The 16,156-nt window shown below is 34.2% G+C and overlaps 1 protein-coding gene across 1 annotated transcript; it reads left to right on the top strand.

Moving 5' to 3' along the window:
* The first annotated feature begins 12,159 nt into the window (after positions 1–12,159).
* On the top strand, positions 12,160–14,892 carry LOC110671450 (uncharacterized). Its single transcript, XM_021833924.2, has 2 exons — positions 12,160–14,256; positions 14,583–14,892. The coding sequence occupies exons 1-2, from the start codon at positions 13,674–13,676 to the stop codon at positions 14,594–14,596; spliced, it is 597 nt and encodes a 198-aa protein (XP_021689616.2). The 5' UTR covers positions 12,160–13,673; the 3' UTR covers positions 14,597–14,892.
* The last annotated feature ends 1,264 nt before the right edge of the window (positions 14,893–16,156 follow it).

Raw genomic sequence — 16,156 nt, 5'->3', positions numbered from 1 at the left:
TTGATTTTAATCAAGATTGTATGGTTTCTTTTTGCATGTTAAAGACGGCATTAACAAAAACTCATATTATGCAAGCCCCGGATTGGACTTTGCCATTCGAAATCATGTGTGATGCAAGCGAGTTTCTGTTGGAGCTGTCCTTGGCCAGCAAAAAGATAGAAAACCTTATGCCATTTACTATGCAAGCCGAACCCTTGATGAAGCTCAAGTTAATTATGCTACAACTGAAAAGAAGTTCCTTGCAATAGTATTTGCACTCAATAAGTTCCATTCTTGTTTGGTCAACTTAAAGGTAATTGTTTTCACTGATCATGCAGCAATAAAGTATTTAATGAGCAAGAAAGAAGCTAAATCTAGGTTGATTAGATGGATTTTGTTACTTTAAGACTTTGATTTAGAAATAAGAAATAAAAAAGGTGTTGAGAATGTCGTAGCTGATCACCTTTCTAGGATAAAAACTGAAAATAAAGATGATGAAATTGTACCAATTGATGAGTTTTTTATGAATGAGCAGCTGTATGTGTTGAAATCTGCACTTCCATGGTTCGCTGATATTGTGAATTATGTGTCTTGTGGTGTCTCGCCACCTGATTTATCTTGACAATAAAAGAAAAGATTTTTACATGATGTTAAATTTTATTCTTGGGAATAGCCTCTTTTATTTAGAAGATGTAATGATAGAATAATTAGGAGATGTATACCAAAAGAAGAAATAAATGATGTTATTTACCATTGCCATTCCTCTGAATATGGTGGTCATTGTAGTGTCTCAAAAATTGTTGAAAAGTCTTGACATCAGGTTTCTATTGGCCTAATATATTTAAACATGTGAGAGACTTTGTAAGCAAGTGTGATAGGTGTCAAAGGGTAGGCAATATTTCCAAGAGAGATGAGATGCCCCAACAGTCCATATTAAAAATTGAATTGTTTGATGTGTGGGGAATTGATTTCATGGGGCCATTTTCATCCTCATATGGGAATAAATATATCTTGGTAGGGGTGCACTACGTATCTAAATGGGTAGAAGCTATTGCTACACCTACCAATGATGCAAAAGTTGTGATGAAATTTATGAAAAAATTTGTTTTGACCAGATTTGGTGCCCCACGTGCCATAATTAGTGATGGTGGTAGCCATTTTTGCAATCACCAATTTGAAAAATTAATGAGAAAGTATGAGGTAAAGCATAGGATTGCCACACCATATCACCCTCAAACAAATAGCCAAGTATAAATCACAAATAGAGAACTTAAGCAAATCTTGGAGAAAACTGTTAGTAAGTCTAGAAAAGATTGGTCCCTTAAGCTAGATGACACTCTTTAGGCATATAAAACAGCCTTTAAAAACCCCCTTAGGAACTACACCTTATAGGTTCGTTTTTGGGAAATTATGCCATTTGCCCGTAGAGTTAGAACATAAAGCTTATTGGGCCATAAGAGCAATCAATTTTGATTTACAAGCTGCTGGACAAAAAAGATTTTTGCAACTTGATGAGTTAGAAGAATTGAGACTTGATGCTTATGAAAATGCTAGGATCTATAAAGAAAGAACTAAAAAATGGCATGATAAGCATATCAAGAAAAAAGACTTTAAAGAAGGAGATTTGGTGCTCTTATTCAGTTCAAGGTTGAAATTTTTTCCAAGAAAATTAAAATCAAGGTGGTCAGGACCATTTAAAGTTGTGAAAATTTTCCCTTATGGTGCTGTGGAAATTTTTGGTAAAAAATCTGGTAATTTCAAGGTAAATGGGCAAAGGTTGAGGCATTATTCAGTTGGTGAGCCAATTGAGAAATTAACAACCTGCTATCTCTCTCATTCTCCATAAAATTTTCGTTGAGTAAGGTCAAGCTAAAGACCTAAACTTAGCATTTCTGAACATAACCTACAGTTTTTTTTTTATTCTTTATTTCTTTCATATATTTATTTTAAATTTTTCTATACTCTTTATTCAGAGTTTAACATTGTTCTAATTTTTTTGTGCAGATGGAATACAATTCATTGCAAGCAAATGAGTATTAGTCATTCTGTTTTAGTTCTAGTTTTAAATTTCCACTTTAAATTTTAGTTTTAAATTTGTTCCCTTGTACTTTTCATCTTTCTATAGTTGAATATTTGCTGGTAAATTTTGCAGGACTCATTGCTCTTTTTGTTAATTTTAAGAGGAAGTTTTTCTAAACTTTGTCATCTTGGTTTAAAAAGAAAATTATTTGAATGTGGATGTGTGAATTGGTGCTTTTAAAATTTTTAATGAGTGTTTGACGAACACAGCAGGTTGAGCAATTAGAATTCATGTTATGAAGGTCTGATCACTTAAAATCTAATTTGTTTCAATTTTTCAGGTGCTGTGTAATTTTGTCAAATTTGGGCAGAAAGTTCCACAACCTGCGGCACAATCAATTTTGGTTGTGTCGTAACTTGTATTCACTTGGCGCAATTTGGACAAAAAGTTCCACAACCTGTGGCACAATCAATTTTGGCTTGTGTCGTAGCTTGTGTTCACTGGGCGCAATTTCGACAGAAAGTTGCATAACTTTCGACACAACTTACATCCCTGTGTTCTAACTTGTGTCGTTTATTTGGTTTTGTAAGTTGACAACCCAATTCACCAGAATGGGCTCGCGACCAAACCCATGCCCAAAAGCCCACTAACCCATTTTTATTTCAAAAAAAAACCCACTAACTAACTAAACCAAACCCATGGCCCGCAGCCCATTTAACCAACCCATGCCCAAAAGCCCATTATCATTTCCTTTTTACCAAAAAGCCCACACCTAATTAACAAAGCCCAAAGCCCATAACCCATATCCAAAACCTCTCACTTATAATCCCTAACTCGAACCCATACCCGACACCCATAATCCCCACTACCTCCTTCTTTCTCTCGCCATAACCCCCGACACAACCCACGCCGCTCTCTTTCCTTCCCTCACGCCACAATCCTCGTCATAACCCACGATCCATGACCACATTCTTCTTTTTCTACTCCTTCCTCGTTTTTTATTCTACTCCCTCTCTTCCATTTTTGCCATGACCAATTCCTCTCTTTCCTTCGAAAACTCTCCTCCCCATTCCTCACACCCTATGCCGCAACCTCCACCCATCCACCCCATGGATACTAACTCGCCGGTAGCCCATTCTGGTGATGCTCCTATTGCTACATACAAAAAGAAGAAAGCCAAAAGTATTAAACCACACAAAACCACAAGCGGCACAAAGAGAAAGAAACCCAAATAGCCCACCCAGCCTTAACTAGTCTAGCCACCTACTTCTGTCGTACCTGGTGCTCGCATTAGAATTCCGAGATCAGCGATAAAATGCCTAGGGAAATCTTCAGGTAACCCCACTATTCCTTCATTTGTACCTACTGTCAGACAATGGGTGTTGCCTACTGCCAAAATGAAGAAAAATAAGAAAAGAATTGAAACTAGAGAAATTGTTCAGACTCGGTATTTGGATGTGTTTACACTTAAGTCTTTGAATATATATGGTGAAATGCAGAATCTGTTGGATGCTTTGGGTTGAGTGAGATTTGTTCATAAACAGGAATTGGTTTACCCCACTTCAGTGCAGGAATTTATGGCTTCCCTGTCCACTAATGAGCATAAATAAGAATTGGATCATAACTTGACAATGAACTTTAGATGCTTGGGTCAATATAGGGTACTGTCCATGGATGACTTTCATTATATTTGGGTTCCCCACTGATGGTTTAATTAAAATGCCTGCTAGTAGAAAGGAATATAATGGGCATGAATTCTGGCAGTAAATAGCACCCTTAGCAGGTGTTTTCAAACCTGAGCACAGTAAGGCCTCTAAAATTGAGAGTCACTCTTTGCAGTTGCTTCAAAGGTTAATTGCAAATACAATTTTAGGAAGGGGAGCAAGTGTTGGCATAATGTCTCAGTATGACCTATTTTTTATGTGGTGTGCCAAAACTGGTAAAAAGGTTTCACCTGGTTATTATTTTTTCCGCCATGTGCTACACCAAGCTACTAGGGGTACTGGTAAGATTGTGCTTGGAGGTTTGGTCACACCCATTGCACACTATTTTGTTTTTGACCCTCAAGTTCATAGGTGTGCTGCCATCACAACTGGCTTGCTGTATTTGGATGGACCTCATTTGGCCAACCAAAATTTATGAGTTAAAAATGAGGCTACACAGCTTTATGAGATTCCAGCACTAGCAGTAACACCCCTAGGCTCCCCTACTACAATGAGCTCCTCTTCACCATCTGAGCAACCTACTAAGCAACCCTCTACACAAGCTCCATGTCAAGCTCCACCAGCTGCACAACCTACTTCATCAACAGTTTTTGGACCCTCCATGGCAACCCTCCTGACATTCATGGAGAATCTCAGTGATGAGATCTACTCCTTTCGCCAGATAACAGATGTCTCTTTTCAGATATTAAGGGATTTAGCTGATATATATTTGGATAGGAGTGCTGAAATGCAAGATGAGTTGAAAGCCATGCGAGCTAAGCTAGAGCAGATAGAAACTAACCAGGCACTCATTTTGAGGATCATTTCTCCACAGCAACCACCAAAAGCACCACCACCTCCACCAGATGGCAAGGGCAAAGGAGTTATCATTCGTGACTGACCAGCTTTTAGTTTCAGTTTACATATTTCATGTCTTTATTTTAGTTGCTTAATTAATTAGTGTTATTAGCGACTTGTTTAGTTAATATTTTTCTTGTGTTGCTTTTCTTTTATTTGAAACATTTGCTTATTCAATATTTTTTTTAGTTACTCATAAGTACATTTTTCTTTTGAATTTTAGTACTTTGCTCACTTGCTTTTGATATGCTACTTCGGAATTTCACTTGATGAGTGGATATCTCATGGTTATATTTTTTGAGCTTAATCCCTATTTCAACTTTTTGAGTTTAATTTCTTTAATGGATTCCATTCCACTGTTTCTTTTGCAATGAGTGCAGGAGCTGTCCAAATTTTATTTAATTAAATTGGCTGCACCTTCAATGAGGTAACAATTCTTATTTCAGCTTGTGTTATTTTCAGCACAAGTTGCGCTACCACTTATGAAATAGGGTACCCCTTATCCACTTTAGGTTTACATATCCATTATTTATGCACAAATTAGCCACATACTTTTTGCACAGTGTTTGAGTGAGCCCATTGAATTTATAGGCAAATTATCCCATTCCTTGCATTCTTTTAACATTGAGGATAATGTCCAATCTGAGTATGGGGGAGAGGGTAAATTTTTTGTAAAAAATGTTTTTCTTTTCCATTTGCATATAGTGACATACTCATTCATTAATTCATACTTGTACATATTCACATATATACACTGCATATAGCCCCATATACTTAGTTATGCATACTTAGTTACATATAGGTTCATTATACATTTATACATTAAGGCATTTCATTTATTCATTTAAAATTTTTGGATTTTTAAACCAGTCTTTGAATCCCAGAAGTTGCTTATTCAAGCAATCTAACTTGCCTCTAGATGGTTAGTGGAATGAAAGTTTCCAACTGGGTACAAAGTCTTAAGCATTATTCTTTCTCTTAATAGCTGAAAATTAATATATTCATCTAGGTATGCAGATTTTGATTAGTTATTTTGAGTTTTTAAGTGTCTGAATATGCCTTTAAGGAAGAAAATGGTCATTGTCGTCTCACCATTCCTAGAACAAACATCTTAGATCTTTCAAAGCGAAATTTTTAACTTGCATTTAATAAGAATATGATTTAGGCATTCCTTCATATTTTAAACCTCATATTTAGCCTTAACCTACCTTAATTTCATCTCAACCCTTGCAAAACCCCTTGAACCTTAATTCCCTAATTTCTTTAGAACCCAAATCATTTACCTAGCCATAAAACCTAAACACTACCACCTATTTATGAGAATAATATTTTAGCAATTAAGTGCACATTAAAAAAAAAAACTTGGAGGATTGAAACATCTTGAAAAGTGCTAGAGTAATTGTGAAAAGCTAAAAAAAAAAAAAAAAAAAAAAGAAAGTCACCAAAATATCCCAAAGGTAATTTTGGGTGTGACATGAAATAGGGACAAGTACAAAATCAAAAGAGTATAAAAAGTAGTCCCTTTATATAATCATTGTGATAGCACTTGAGATTCATTATGAATTTCTTTTCTCTTGAGTTAAAAAAAAAAAAAGAGAGAGAGAGAGAGAATATTGGATGCATTTTAAGTTTCATGATTAGTAGTATTCTCATATTTTGTTTTCCTTATTCCCTTTCTTTGTTAACTGCAATTTTACCCTATTTGACCCTATTACAACCCTTAAAAAGACCTAATGATTCTTTGAAAAATGCTTGTTACATTAGTGGAGTTAGATCTTTTATGCTTGCATATGGGTTTGCCAATATAATCCTCCATACATTACTCACCATCTATTTGAGACACATTGGCTATCTATTTTATTTAGGTTTGTTTAGGCACAATTGACTCTTATAGCTGGTTGGTATTTGTTGCTTGGGTTGATTGGTTAATTCTTAGCTATTCTGTAATTGTTGAGAGTGATTGCTTCATTTTTTGTGCTTTGCTGGTGGGAATTTGGAATGTTGGTGGCTAGAGGTAAGTTGGTGATTTGGATTAGTGATTTTTGTGTTTTCAAATACTTATTCTATTCCCTTCCAAATGAGTTTTAATGAAATTTTGCTTGGGGACAAGCAAGAGTTTGAGTATGGGGGAATTTGATGTATGCATTTTATATCATCATTTAGGTATAATTTTTGCACGTAATTTACTCTTGTTTATAGCTATTACTATAGATATTAGCATATATTTAGTCAATTTTGCCTTTTTACACTTCTTAGTTTAATTTTTGGAATTAATTTGTTTTGTAGGTTAAATTTGGAGAATTTTGGTGTATTTTGATCAGAGCAGCCGTTTGGAAGAAATTAGAGTTGAATTACAAAATTTTGAAGTTGAGTTAAAGAAACAAAAAGTTGCACAACCTATGACACAGCTTGTGTCACAAGTTGTGTCGTTGTCAGATATGAAGTTTTTCTCCAGCAGAAAGTTACACAACTTGCGACACAAGGCACAACACAACCAATTCAGCTTGTGTCGTTTTAATGAAAATGGCTGATATGGCACTTTCGTCCCTCTGATTTAATACATCACTTTCTTCAGAATCTTCTGCCTTTTTACCCATTCTAGGGAAGACCTCTGAACCATATAAAAACTTCTTTTTCTCTTTCTTTCTACAAGGAGAAAAAGAAAGAGATTTTTGCAAGAGAGAGAGAGAGAGAGGAAGAGGAGCACATAAGATCGTTTTACAGCAGCAGCAGAGGACGTTTTCTGCAACACTCCAGCAGCAGATTCTTCATAATTTTACTGGGTTTTTCTGTCCCTTAGCTTAGATTTTCATTATTTCTTTATTTCTATACTTGGGTTTGTCTTGAAACCATGATTTGTGAGTAGATCTTTGAGATTCTAGAGATGGATTTATAAATATTGCTTTGTATTATGGTTTTTTGAATTGATTTAGTCATTTAAATGAGATTTGATGTATTTTGATTTATTGCTTGTGAGCTTGTTGCCTTGCTTGATGAATGGGCCCTCATTAAGTTAAGTTTTAATCCTTGACAGATGGACTAAAAAGTGAATGTTTGGGATAGATAATCTTGCAATAGACTTAGTTTTCTTAGTGTTAGAGATAAGCTAAGAGGATTAAGGGGACTTTCAAAATCAATTAGAGCTTTAATTGGGTTTTTTTTCAGGTTTGAAATACCGTGAAAACAGAGTTTGATTTGATGAATACCAACTTTGAAATGTTTGAAAAAGGTTTCAAAGAACTAAGAATTAATTTTCCTCAAAATTGCAATTCTCATGTGTTTGGCTAAATTGGAGATAAACCACATGCAAACAATATTGAAAACATTATCTCTATAATCACTTTAATTTTTATTGAAATTAGATTTAATTGCTCCCAAATTTATAATTAGTGATTTCAATTTAAATTTTAGTCATCTAGTTTAATTAGTTTAATTAATTGTTTGATTTGACTAAAATTTCTCGAATACCAATTTTAATTTTAAATTTTATTACCAATATCTTTAAATTTCAGCATTCTAATTAGCTTATTCTATTATTTTCAATTTAAGCATAATTCCCTGTGGGAACGATATTATTTTTAAAATTATACTACTGTGACCCGTGCACTTGTGGAAGCTATTTCACAGCTAACATCAACTCTCGTGGTACGTCTCTACTTTAATTATCCGGCTTTAATCTTATGACTAACATCATTCTCACATCCCCCATCTACTTGAAGGATTGAGCCAAGATATTTAAAGTGATTACTTTGGGGCAATATCACTCCATTCAAACTAACTCCTTCCCTATCACCAGTTCGGCCTTCACTGAACTTGTAATGCATGTATTCTATCTTCGTTCTACTTAACTTAAAGCCCTTTAACTTAGTGTACTTCTCCAAAGCTCTAGCTTTCTATTGACTTCTTCTCGTATCTCATCTATTAGAACTATATCATCCGTAAATATCATGCACCAATGGATACTCTCTTATATATGTTTCGTCAATTCATCTAGAACTAATGTAAAAAGGAAAGGGCTCACAGCTGAACTTTGGTGTAATCTAACTGAGATAGGAAAACCTCTTGTGTCCCCTCCCACTGTGCGGATAATAGTAGTTGCTCTTTCATGCATATCTTTCAACACTTGTATATACCTAATAGATATCCTCTTTTGTTTTGACACTTTTCATAAGTCATCTCTTGGAACACTATCATAAGCCTTCTCCAAATCGATAAAAACCATATGTAGATCTTTCTTCACATCTTTATATTTCTCCAACAAGCTTCCAATAAGAATGATCACCTCCATAGTTGAACAACTGGGCATGAAGCCAAATTGATATAGAGAGATAGAAGTGTCGTGACATAGTCAATGTTTCACAACTCTCTCTTCTAACTTCATAGTATGGCTCATGAGTTTGATTCCTCTATAGTTTGAGCAACTCTGTATGTCGCCCTTATTTTTAAAAATAGGTACTAAAATATTCCTCCTCTATTCATTAGGCATTTTCTTTGAGTTTAGAATCTTATTAAACAATTTAGTTAATCATGCTACTCCCACATCTCCTAAACACTTTCACATTTCAATTGGTATTCTATCGGATCCCCAGGCTTTATCCACTTTCATTCTCTAAAATGTTTCCTTTACTTCTAAAGATCTAATCCTTCTAGTGTAATTCACATTCTTTTCTATTGTTATGTAGTCTATATTTACGCTATTACCACTTTGACTATTATTACAGAGATCATCAAAATAATTTTTCCATCTTTCTTTAATGTCCTCATCTTTCACCAACACTTTTCCTTCTTTATCCTTAATGCACCTGACTTGATTGAGATCTTGACATTTCTTTTCTCTCCTCCTTGCTAGTCTATAAATATCTTTCTCACCTTCTTTAGTTTCAAGTTTCTCATATAACTTTTCAAAGGTCTGCGTTTTTGCTTGACTAACCACCTTTTTTGCCTCTATCTTTACTATCTTGCACTGTTCATTAGCCTCATTATTATCACACTTAGGTAATTTCTTATAGCATTTCCTCTTTCTCTTCACTGCCTTTTTTACTTCCTCATTCCACAACTATCTTTCTTTTGAGGGTGATTCATGTCTTTTAGACTCTCCAAGTACTTTTCTAGCTACTTCTCTAATCTTTGATGCCATCTGTATCCACATACCATTAGCCTCCACATCCAGCTTCCATGCTTCGGACTCGAGAAGCTTATTTTTGAACTTCACTTGCTTTACTCCTTTGAACTCCCATCACTTTGTTCGAGCTACAATATTTCTTCTAGCCTACTTGAATTGTTCCTAAATTTGACATCTAAGACCACTAACCGATGTTGACTTATTAAAGCCTCTCCCAGAATAACCATTCAATCCTTGCATAGAGCTCTATTTGTCTTCCTGGTTAAGAGAAAGTCAATTTGGCTTCTATGTTGTCCACTTTTAAAAGTTACTAAATACGAGGTGTTTGCTAGTATTAGGTCGTATGCCATGGCAAAATCCAGGATGTTTTTCCCCTTCTTATTTTGACTACCAAAACCAAGACCTCCATGAATATTATCATAACCTTGCCTATTACTTCCTACATGTCCATTCAAATCTTCACCAATGAGAACATTCTCTTCATTCTGTATGCTTTGCATTGGATCATCCATATCTTTCCAAAACTTTTGTTTACTCTCACTATCTAATTCTATTTGTGGGGCATAAGCACTAACTACATTTATTATTTCTCCTTCTAGTATTAGCTTTACTAGTATAATTCTATCTACCACTCTTTTCACAGCTATTACGACATCTTTCAATATCCTGTCTATAATCATGCCCACTCCGTTCTTATTCCTCTCCTTTCCGAAGTTTGTATCCTGAATTGTCCACTTTCTTGCTTTTCTCTCCTACCCATTTAGTCTCTTGAATACAAGCAATATTCACCCTTCTCCTTTCCAAGGTATCCACAAGCTCCATCAATTTTCCTGTAAGTGATCCAACATTCTGAGCACCAACCCTGATTCTTCTCCTATCCTATTCTTTCCTAATTGATCTCTTTCTATGATATCTTCTATCATTTTCTATGTCTATCTTATGTTCTGTTCCACTATCTGTTCTATGGACTAACTTCTTTACTTATACCAGTCCATGATGTGGGAACCCTTGCTCATTTAACACCACACTCGAGCGCTGGCATAGCGCGTCACTTTCAGTGAATGCTCTATACCTTTGCATATTTCTCACTACACCTGAGCTCCAATGCAGCGCGTCGTAAGTAGAGGACAACCCAACGTTTATATCGTAAGAATCCATATCATGAGGTGTGACGAAATTTTGACGCTGGTTATCACCTACCGTAACCCTCCTTCTTTATTCGGTCTTGGGACCGGCTAAGCACAAACTACTTAAGCGGAATCAAAAAGTGGAAATAAACAAGCCTAATGTTAAATCAAAGAATTATGGACCCCACACTTCAAACAGAAAGTGGATTACTACGTAGGCCTATTAAACTCTTGAAATAGGTGGGCTCCATGCGGTAAGGCCCACTTAATTTGTGAGCAGATAAGTACATATGATTAAAGTCATTTTTTTTAATTTGCAAATATTTTCAAAATTTTGTCATTTTATTTTATTTTTTTATATATAAATATATTTAAATTATAATTAAATTCTTTATTTTATATTTATAAATATTTTTAATAAATATTTATATTATATTTTTTAATAAAGATATATATTAAATAATTATTCAAATTAACAAAATGAAACTTCAGATACAATGTTAAAATATATAAGAATTGACCCATAATTTTTTAGATACCTTAAGTATTTGGAAATTTATTTATTTTTATTCTCATTTTTATTTTTAATTAAGAAATTAAAAAATATAAAAACAGAAATAATTATTTTGTTAAAATTTAAAATACTCAATTTCACTTATGGAGATGTTTTAATTTTTTATGTTTTCATACTTATTAATTAAAATAATATTATTATACTTTTATATAATTAATTAAAAATAAAATAATTATAATAAAAAAAGAAAATAATATTTTTATATTTCGTATCATTAATTTAAAATAAAAAATAAAATTAAGATGAAAAATAATTATAAATAAGAATTAAAACTATTATTTTCTATTTCATATAAATAATTAAAATTAAAAATTATAATCATAAGTTTATAAATAATTTTAGTTATTTACATTAAAAATTAAAAAAATATATATTTAATATTATTGTTTAAAATTAAAAATAATATAGAATTAGTTATAATTAAAAATATCAAAAATTTTATTTTTTAGTGTTTTTAATTAAATTTAAATTTATAATTATAAATAAATTAATCAGAAAATATAAAAATATTATAAATAATTAAAATTACAAAAGCAAAAATATGAAAAATATATTAAAAAAATAATTTTATATTATTTTCATACAAATATAAAATAACTAAATAAATTTATTCTAATTTATACAAACCAAACACATTGAAAATAAAATTCTGATTTAGATTCTGCAACACCATTTTGTTTCCAATTTTAATATTAATTTCAATTTTAATGTGCAAACAAATCGAGCCTAAATATTTTTTTATAAATGCAAAATGTTATATTCTAATCCGCAGCTATATTATAGTTACTCAATTTCAGTGGTCCATAAATTTCCACTGGATTGTATCGTAAGAGAAGAATTTTCTTGTACTATAGCAGTTCTAGTTTTTTTTTTTTTCCTCAAGGAAGCCGAGACTTGTTTTCCGTTTGCTTCCCCCGCCCTTTGGAGTAGGGTAAAAGGCTGGTTTTGTTTTCCCTAGCCTGGTGGAGGCAGCTATCTCCCAGCCAAGTTGTGGGTGTAAAAATAAGTTTTGGGTTGTGTTGTTTGTAGGTTTGAAGAATCTAGTGATAGCAAATTGATAACCTTTGATGGATGAAAGAAAGATGGCTAGTTGGACGTGTCTGGTGTGGTGGGAGGGTGCAGTGCACTAAGGAGTCTGTCGGTTTGTATGCATTAGCTAACCCAGGCCTATTGAAGACTGAAACACCTTGGACCTCTATTGAGTTCTGCCTACTTTCCCTTCTAGTGGATGCCAATTAGCTGGTTTGCTCTTGGCTTAGAGGTCTAGCAGCATATTGGATGGTCTGATCCATAACATGTTTGGAGCATTGAAGAATTATTTAAACGGAGCATTTTGACCAGTACTAGTAAAGGGAAGGAAGAAAGCAGAGTGGAAAACGATGTGCAACAGAAAGTTACAGAAACAGGTTTAAAAAAGAAAAAAATACGAAGCAGGGAAAAAAAATTTCCCGCGTCTGTTGAAAGTTTGTTAGAATAGCTGGACATTGCAGGCAATCGGTAGCAAGTGCTAAGCTATTTTTATTTTTTCTTTCTTTTAGAAGCTTGTAGAAATTTCAAGATACTCCTCCCACCTATATATAAACAGTTATTGATCAATGAAATGGGATCCGCATTTTCTCACAATTTCTATTTTCTGTTACGTTTTCACATGGTATCAGAGCTTTTGTCTTTGTTACCATAACTGTTTTTTTTCTTTATTCAGATCTGAGATCTATTAGCTCAGTTTCTCTCTAATCCTGATTGTCTCTTAGTCAAAAGTCACTACAATGGCTGAAGAAATTGCTCATGATTCTGTTCTCAATGCTAGTAATAAGGCAGAAGAAGGAATGTTCAGCTTGCAAAACTCTGATCATCCAGGGATGGTGTTAGTGCGCCATTGACTGGATCCAACTACCTAACATGGAGTAGATCCATGGTTATTGCTTTGAAGGCCAAAGACAAAATTGGATTTATCAATGGCAAGTATGAGATGCCAGATTTTGAATCTGCCAATTTTGAAAAATGGCAAAGGGTGGATAGCATGGTGATGTCTTAGTTACTGAATTCATTATCAAAAGAGTTTGTTGAAGCTTTCTTGTATGTGAAATCTGCCAAAGAGTTGTGGGATGAAGTCAAGCAACGGTTTGGGGAAAGTAATGGTCCATTACTCTACCAGCTCAACAGAGAGATAAGTACCCTAACCCAATCAAACTTACCTATTGTGGCATATTTTACAAAGCTTAAGAAATTGTGGGATGAGTTGAACTGTTTGAAACCTTTACCCTCTTGTAATTGTGGTGCTGCAAAAAATATGAGTAACATTGATGAGGCAGATAAATTGATGCAATATTTAATGGGGTTAAATGAGGGATATGATCATAGTCGAAATCAAATACTGATTATGGATCCCGTTCCTAATGTGAATAAGGCATATTCAATGATTTTGAGTATTGAGAAGCAAAAGGAGGTGCATCATGTAGCAACTGATGATCTTAATACTGCACTAATTGCAAATGCACCAAGAATCTCATATGAAGCAGGGGGAGGGCAATCTCAAGGCAAGAAAAGGTTTACTGGTAAAAAGGATGACAGAATGTGTTCCTATTGCAACTCTAGTGGACATAATAGAGAAACCTGCTTTAAACTCAATGGATATCCTGACTGGTTTCATGAGTATAAACAGAAGAAGAATAAGGGAAAAAGGAATGTTGCAGCTGCTATTCAATCTGCAGAGACTCCTTTAGACAAAGAGTCTGACAAACTGATTCATCTTGATGACTGGAATGCAAGTTGGTCCAATAGGGTTCAGCAGGAGATACAAAAGTATATGAAGTCACAAGGTCAGTCTTCTACTGTGAATGAAGCAGTTTGCATCACATTCAGTGATTTTGCAGGTATTTCCTCTAGTTACTATTCTAAAGGCTTACTTGAGAAAGATAAAGGCACATAGATTGTAGATACAGGTGCTACACCACATATGTGTCATGATCTATAATTTTTTTTGAATCCAACCAAATTAACTCACAACAGTACTGTTACTTTCCCTGATGGAAATTGCACACCAGTCCTGCATGTTGGAACTGTTAATCTGCACCCTAAATTGCATTTACTTGATGTTTTACATATACCAAAATTCAAATACAACCTCTTGTCTGTAAGCAAGTTAACCCAAACTTCAAAAATTATAGTTAAATTCTTTCACGATTGTTGTATCTTGCAGGACCAAGTGTCTAATGAGGTATTGGCTACTGGGAAGTTGCAAGGTGGATTATACAAGTTGAATAAGGCATCATTTAGCCATAATAAAACCTCTGTTCCACCTAGTTTTATACCAAAACCTATATGTACTCATTCTGTCAAAGCTTGTCAACATTCTGATACTGTAAACAGTAGCATATGGCATCTCAGATTAGGTCATCCATCTAAAAACAAACTTTCACATATTTCAGCTATCAATGTAAAGGATATTAGTGACCAAATTTGTGAAGTTTGTCCTCTTGCAAAGCAACAAAGACTTTCTTTCCCAAAAAGTACTATTTCTTCCACTACTATTTTTGATTTAATTCATCTTGATCTGTGGGGACCATATTCTCTACCAGCAATTACTGGAGCAAAGTATTTTTTGACAATTGTAGATGATTTCTCTAGGGCAACAAGGACATTTTTACTACATGACAAAACCAAGGTCTCCAGCACTCTATGTGATTTCTTGAATATGATTTCTACACAATTTGGAAAATGTGTCAAATTTATAAGATCGGATAATGGCACTGAATTTGTCAACAATACTTGTCAAAACCTTTTTAAATCAAAGGGTATTTTGCACCAAAGATCATGTCCTTATTCCCCACAACAGCATGGGGTGGTGGAAAGGAAACATAAGCACCTCTTGCTGGTAGCAAGGGCTTTAATGTTTCAATCCAACCTTCCCAAACATTTCTGGGGTGAGTCTATTTTAACTGCTACTCACATTATTAATAGGCTTCCTAGTGCTGTGTTAAATTGGCAAACACCACATGAAGTACTTTTTGGTCAAAAACCAGATTACAACAAATTAAAAGTATTTGGCTGCATGTGTTTTGCTACAAATCTTACACCCAACAAGGATAAGTTTTCACCAAGAACTTTTAAATGTATTTTCATTGGATATGCACCTGGATTTAAAGCCTACAAATTGTACAACTTAGTTGACAAATGCATTTGCATATCAAGAGATGTTTTTCATGAGCATTATTTTCCATTTCAAAAGTCACAACTTCACAAATCTGGTGACAGCACAATTCCTTTACCTTTCTAGACTCTCAATTCAATTTTTTGTCAATTTTCACAACACCTCACACTAGTCCTACTTCTGCTCCTAGTAATTCCTCTACTTCCAGTTTACATAACTCACTCACTTCATCTACACCACAATCCCACATGTTACCAACTGCTTCTTCCACTCCTCAGTCACCACAACCTTCATTTTCATAGACTTCATTACCACAAACTTTGATACCTATCACAAGGAAAAGCACACGAATCACTTCTAAACCAAAATGGCTAACTGATTTTGTTGCTTCTATTGATTTTCCTATTGCAGCTCCTAGTAGTCATACCGAAGACAACATTCACTCTGCAGGTATATTTGCTTTCCCTACTATACCTTCTTTTCTGTCACCACCTACATTTCATCATGATTACATTAGTTTTGTAGCACATGTATCTGCTTCTGTGGAACCTAAATCTTATCAACAGGCCAAAGAGGATAGTAATTGGGAAAGGGCAATGCAATCTGAATTAGATGCTCTTGAA

This window comes from Hevea brasiliensis, chromosome 10, assembly GCF_030052815.1.
Source record: "Hevea brasiliensis isolate MT/VB/25A 57/8 chromosome 10, ASM3005281v1, whole genome shotgun sequence".
NCBI classification, from domain to species: domain Eukaryota; kingdom Viridiplantae; phylum Streptophyta; class Magnoliopsida; order Malpighiales; family Euphorbiaceae; genus Hevea; species Hevea brasiliensis.
The sequence above is the reverse complement of the archived record's forward strand: the minus strand, read 5'-3'. Positions and strand labels throughout refer to the sequence as shown.

Coding starts and splice junctions, on each gene's coding strand:
- LOC110671450 (XM_021833924.2), top strand. CDS start 13,674: ATGAGTAACATTGATGAGGCAGATAAATTGATGCAATATTTAATGGGG.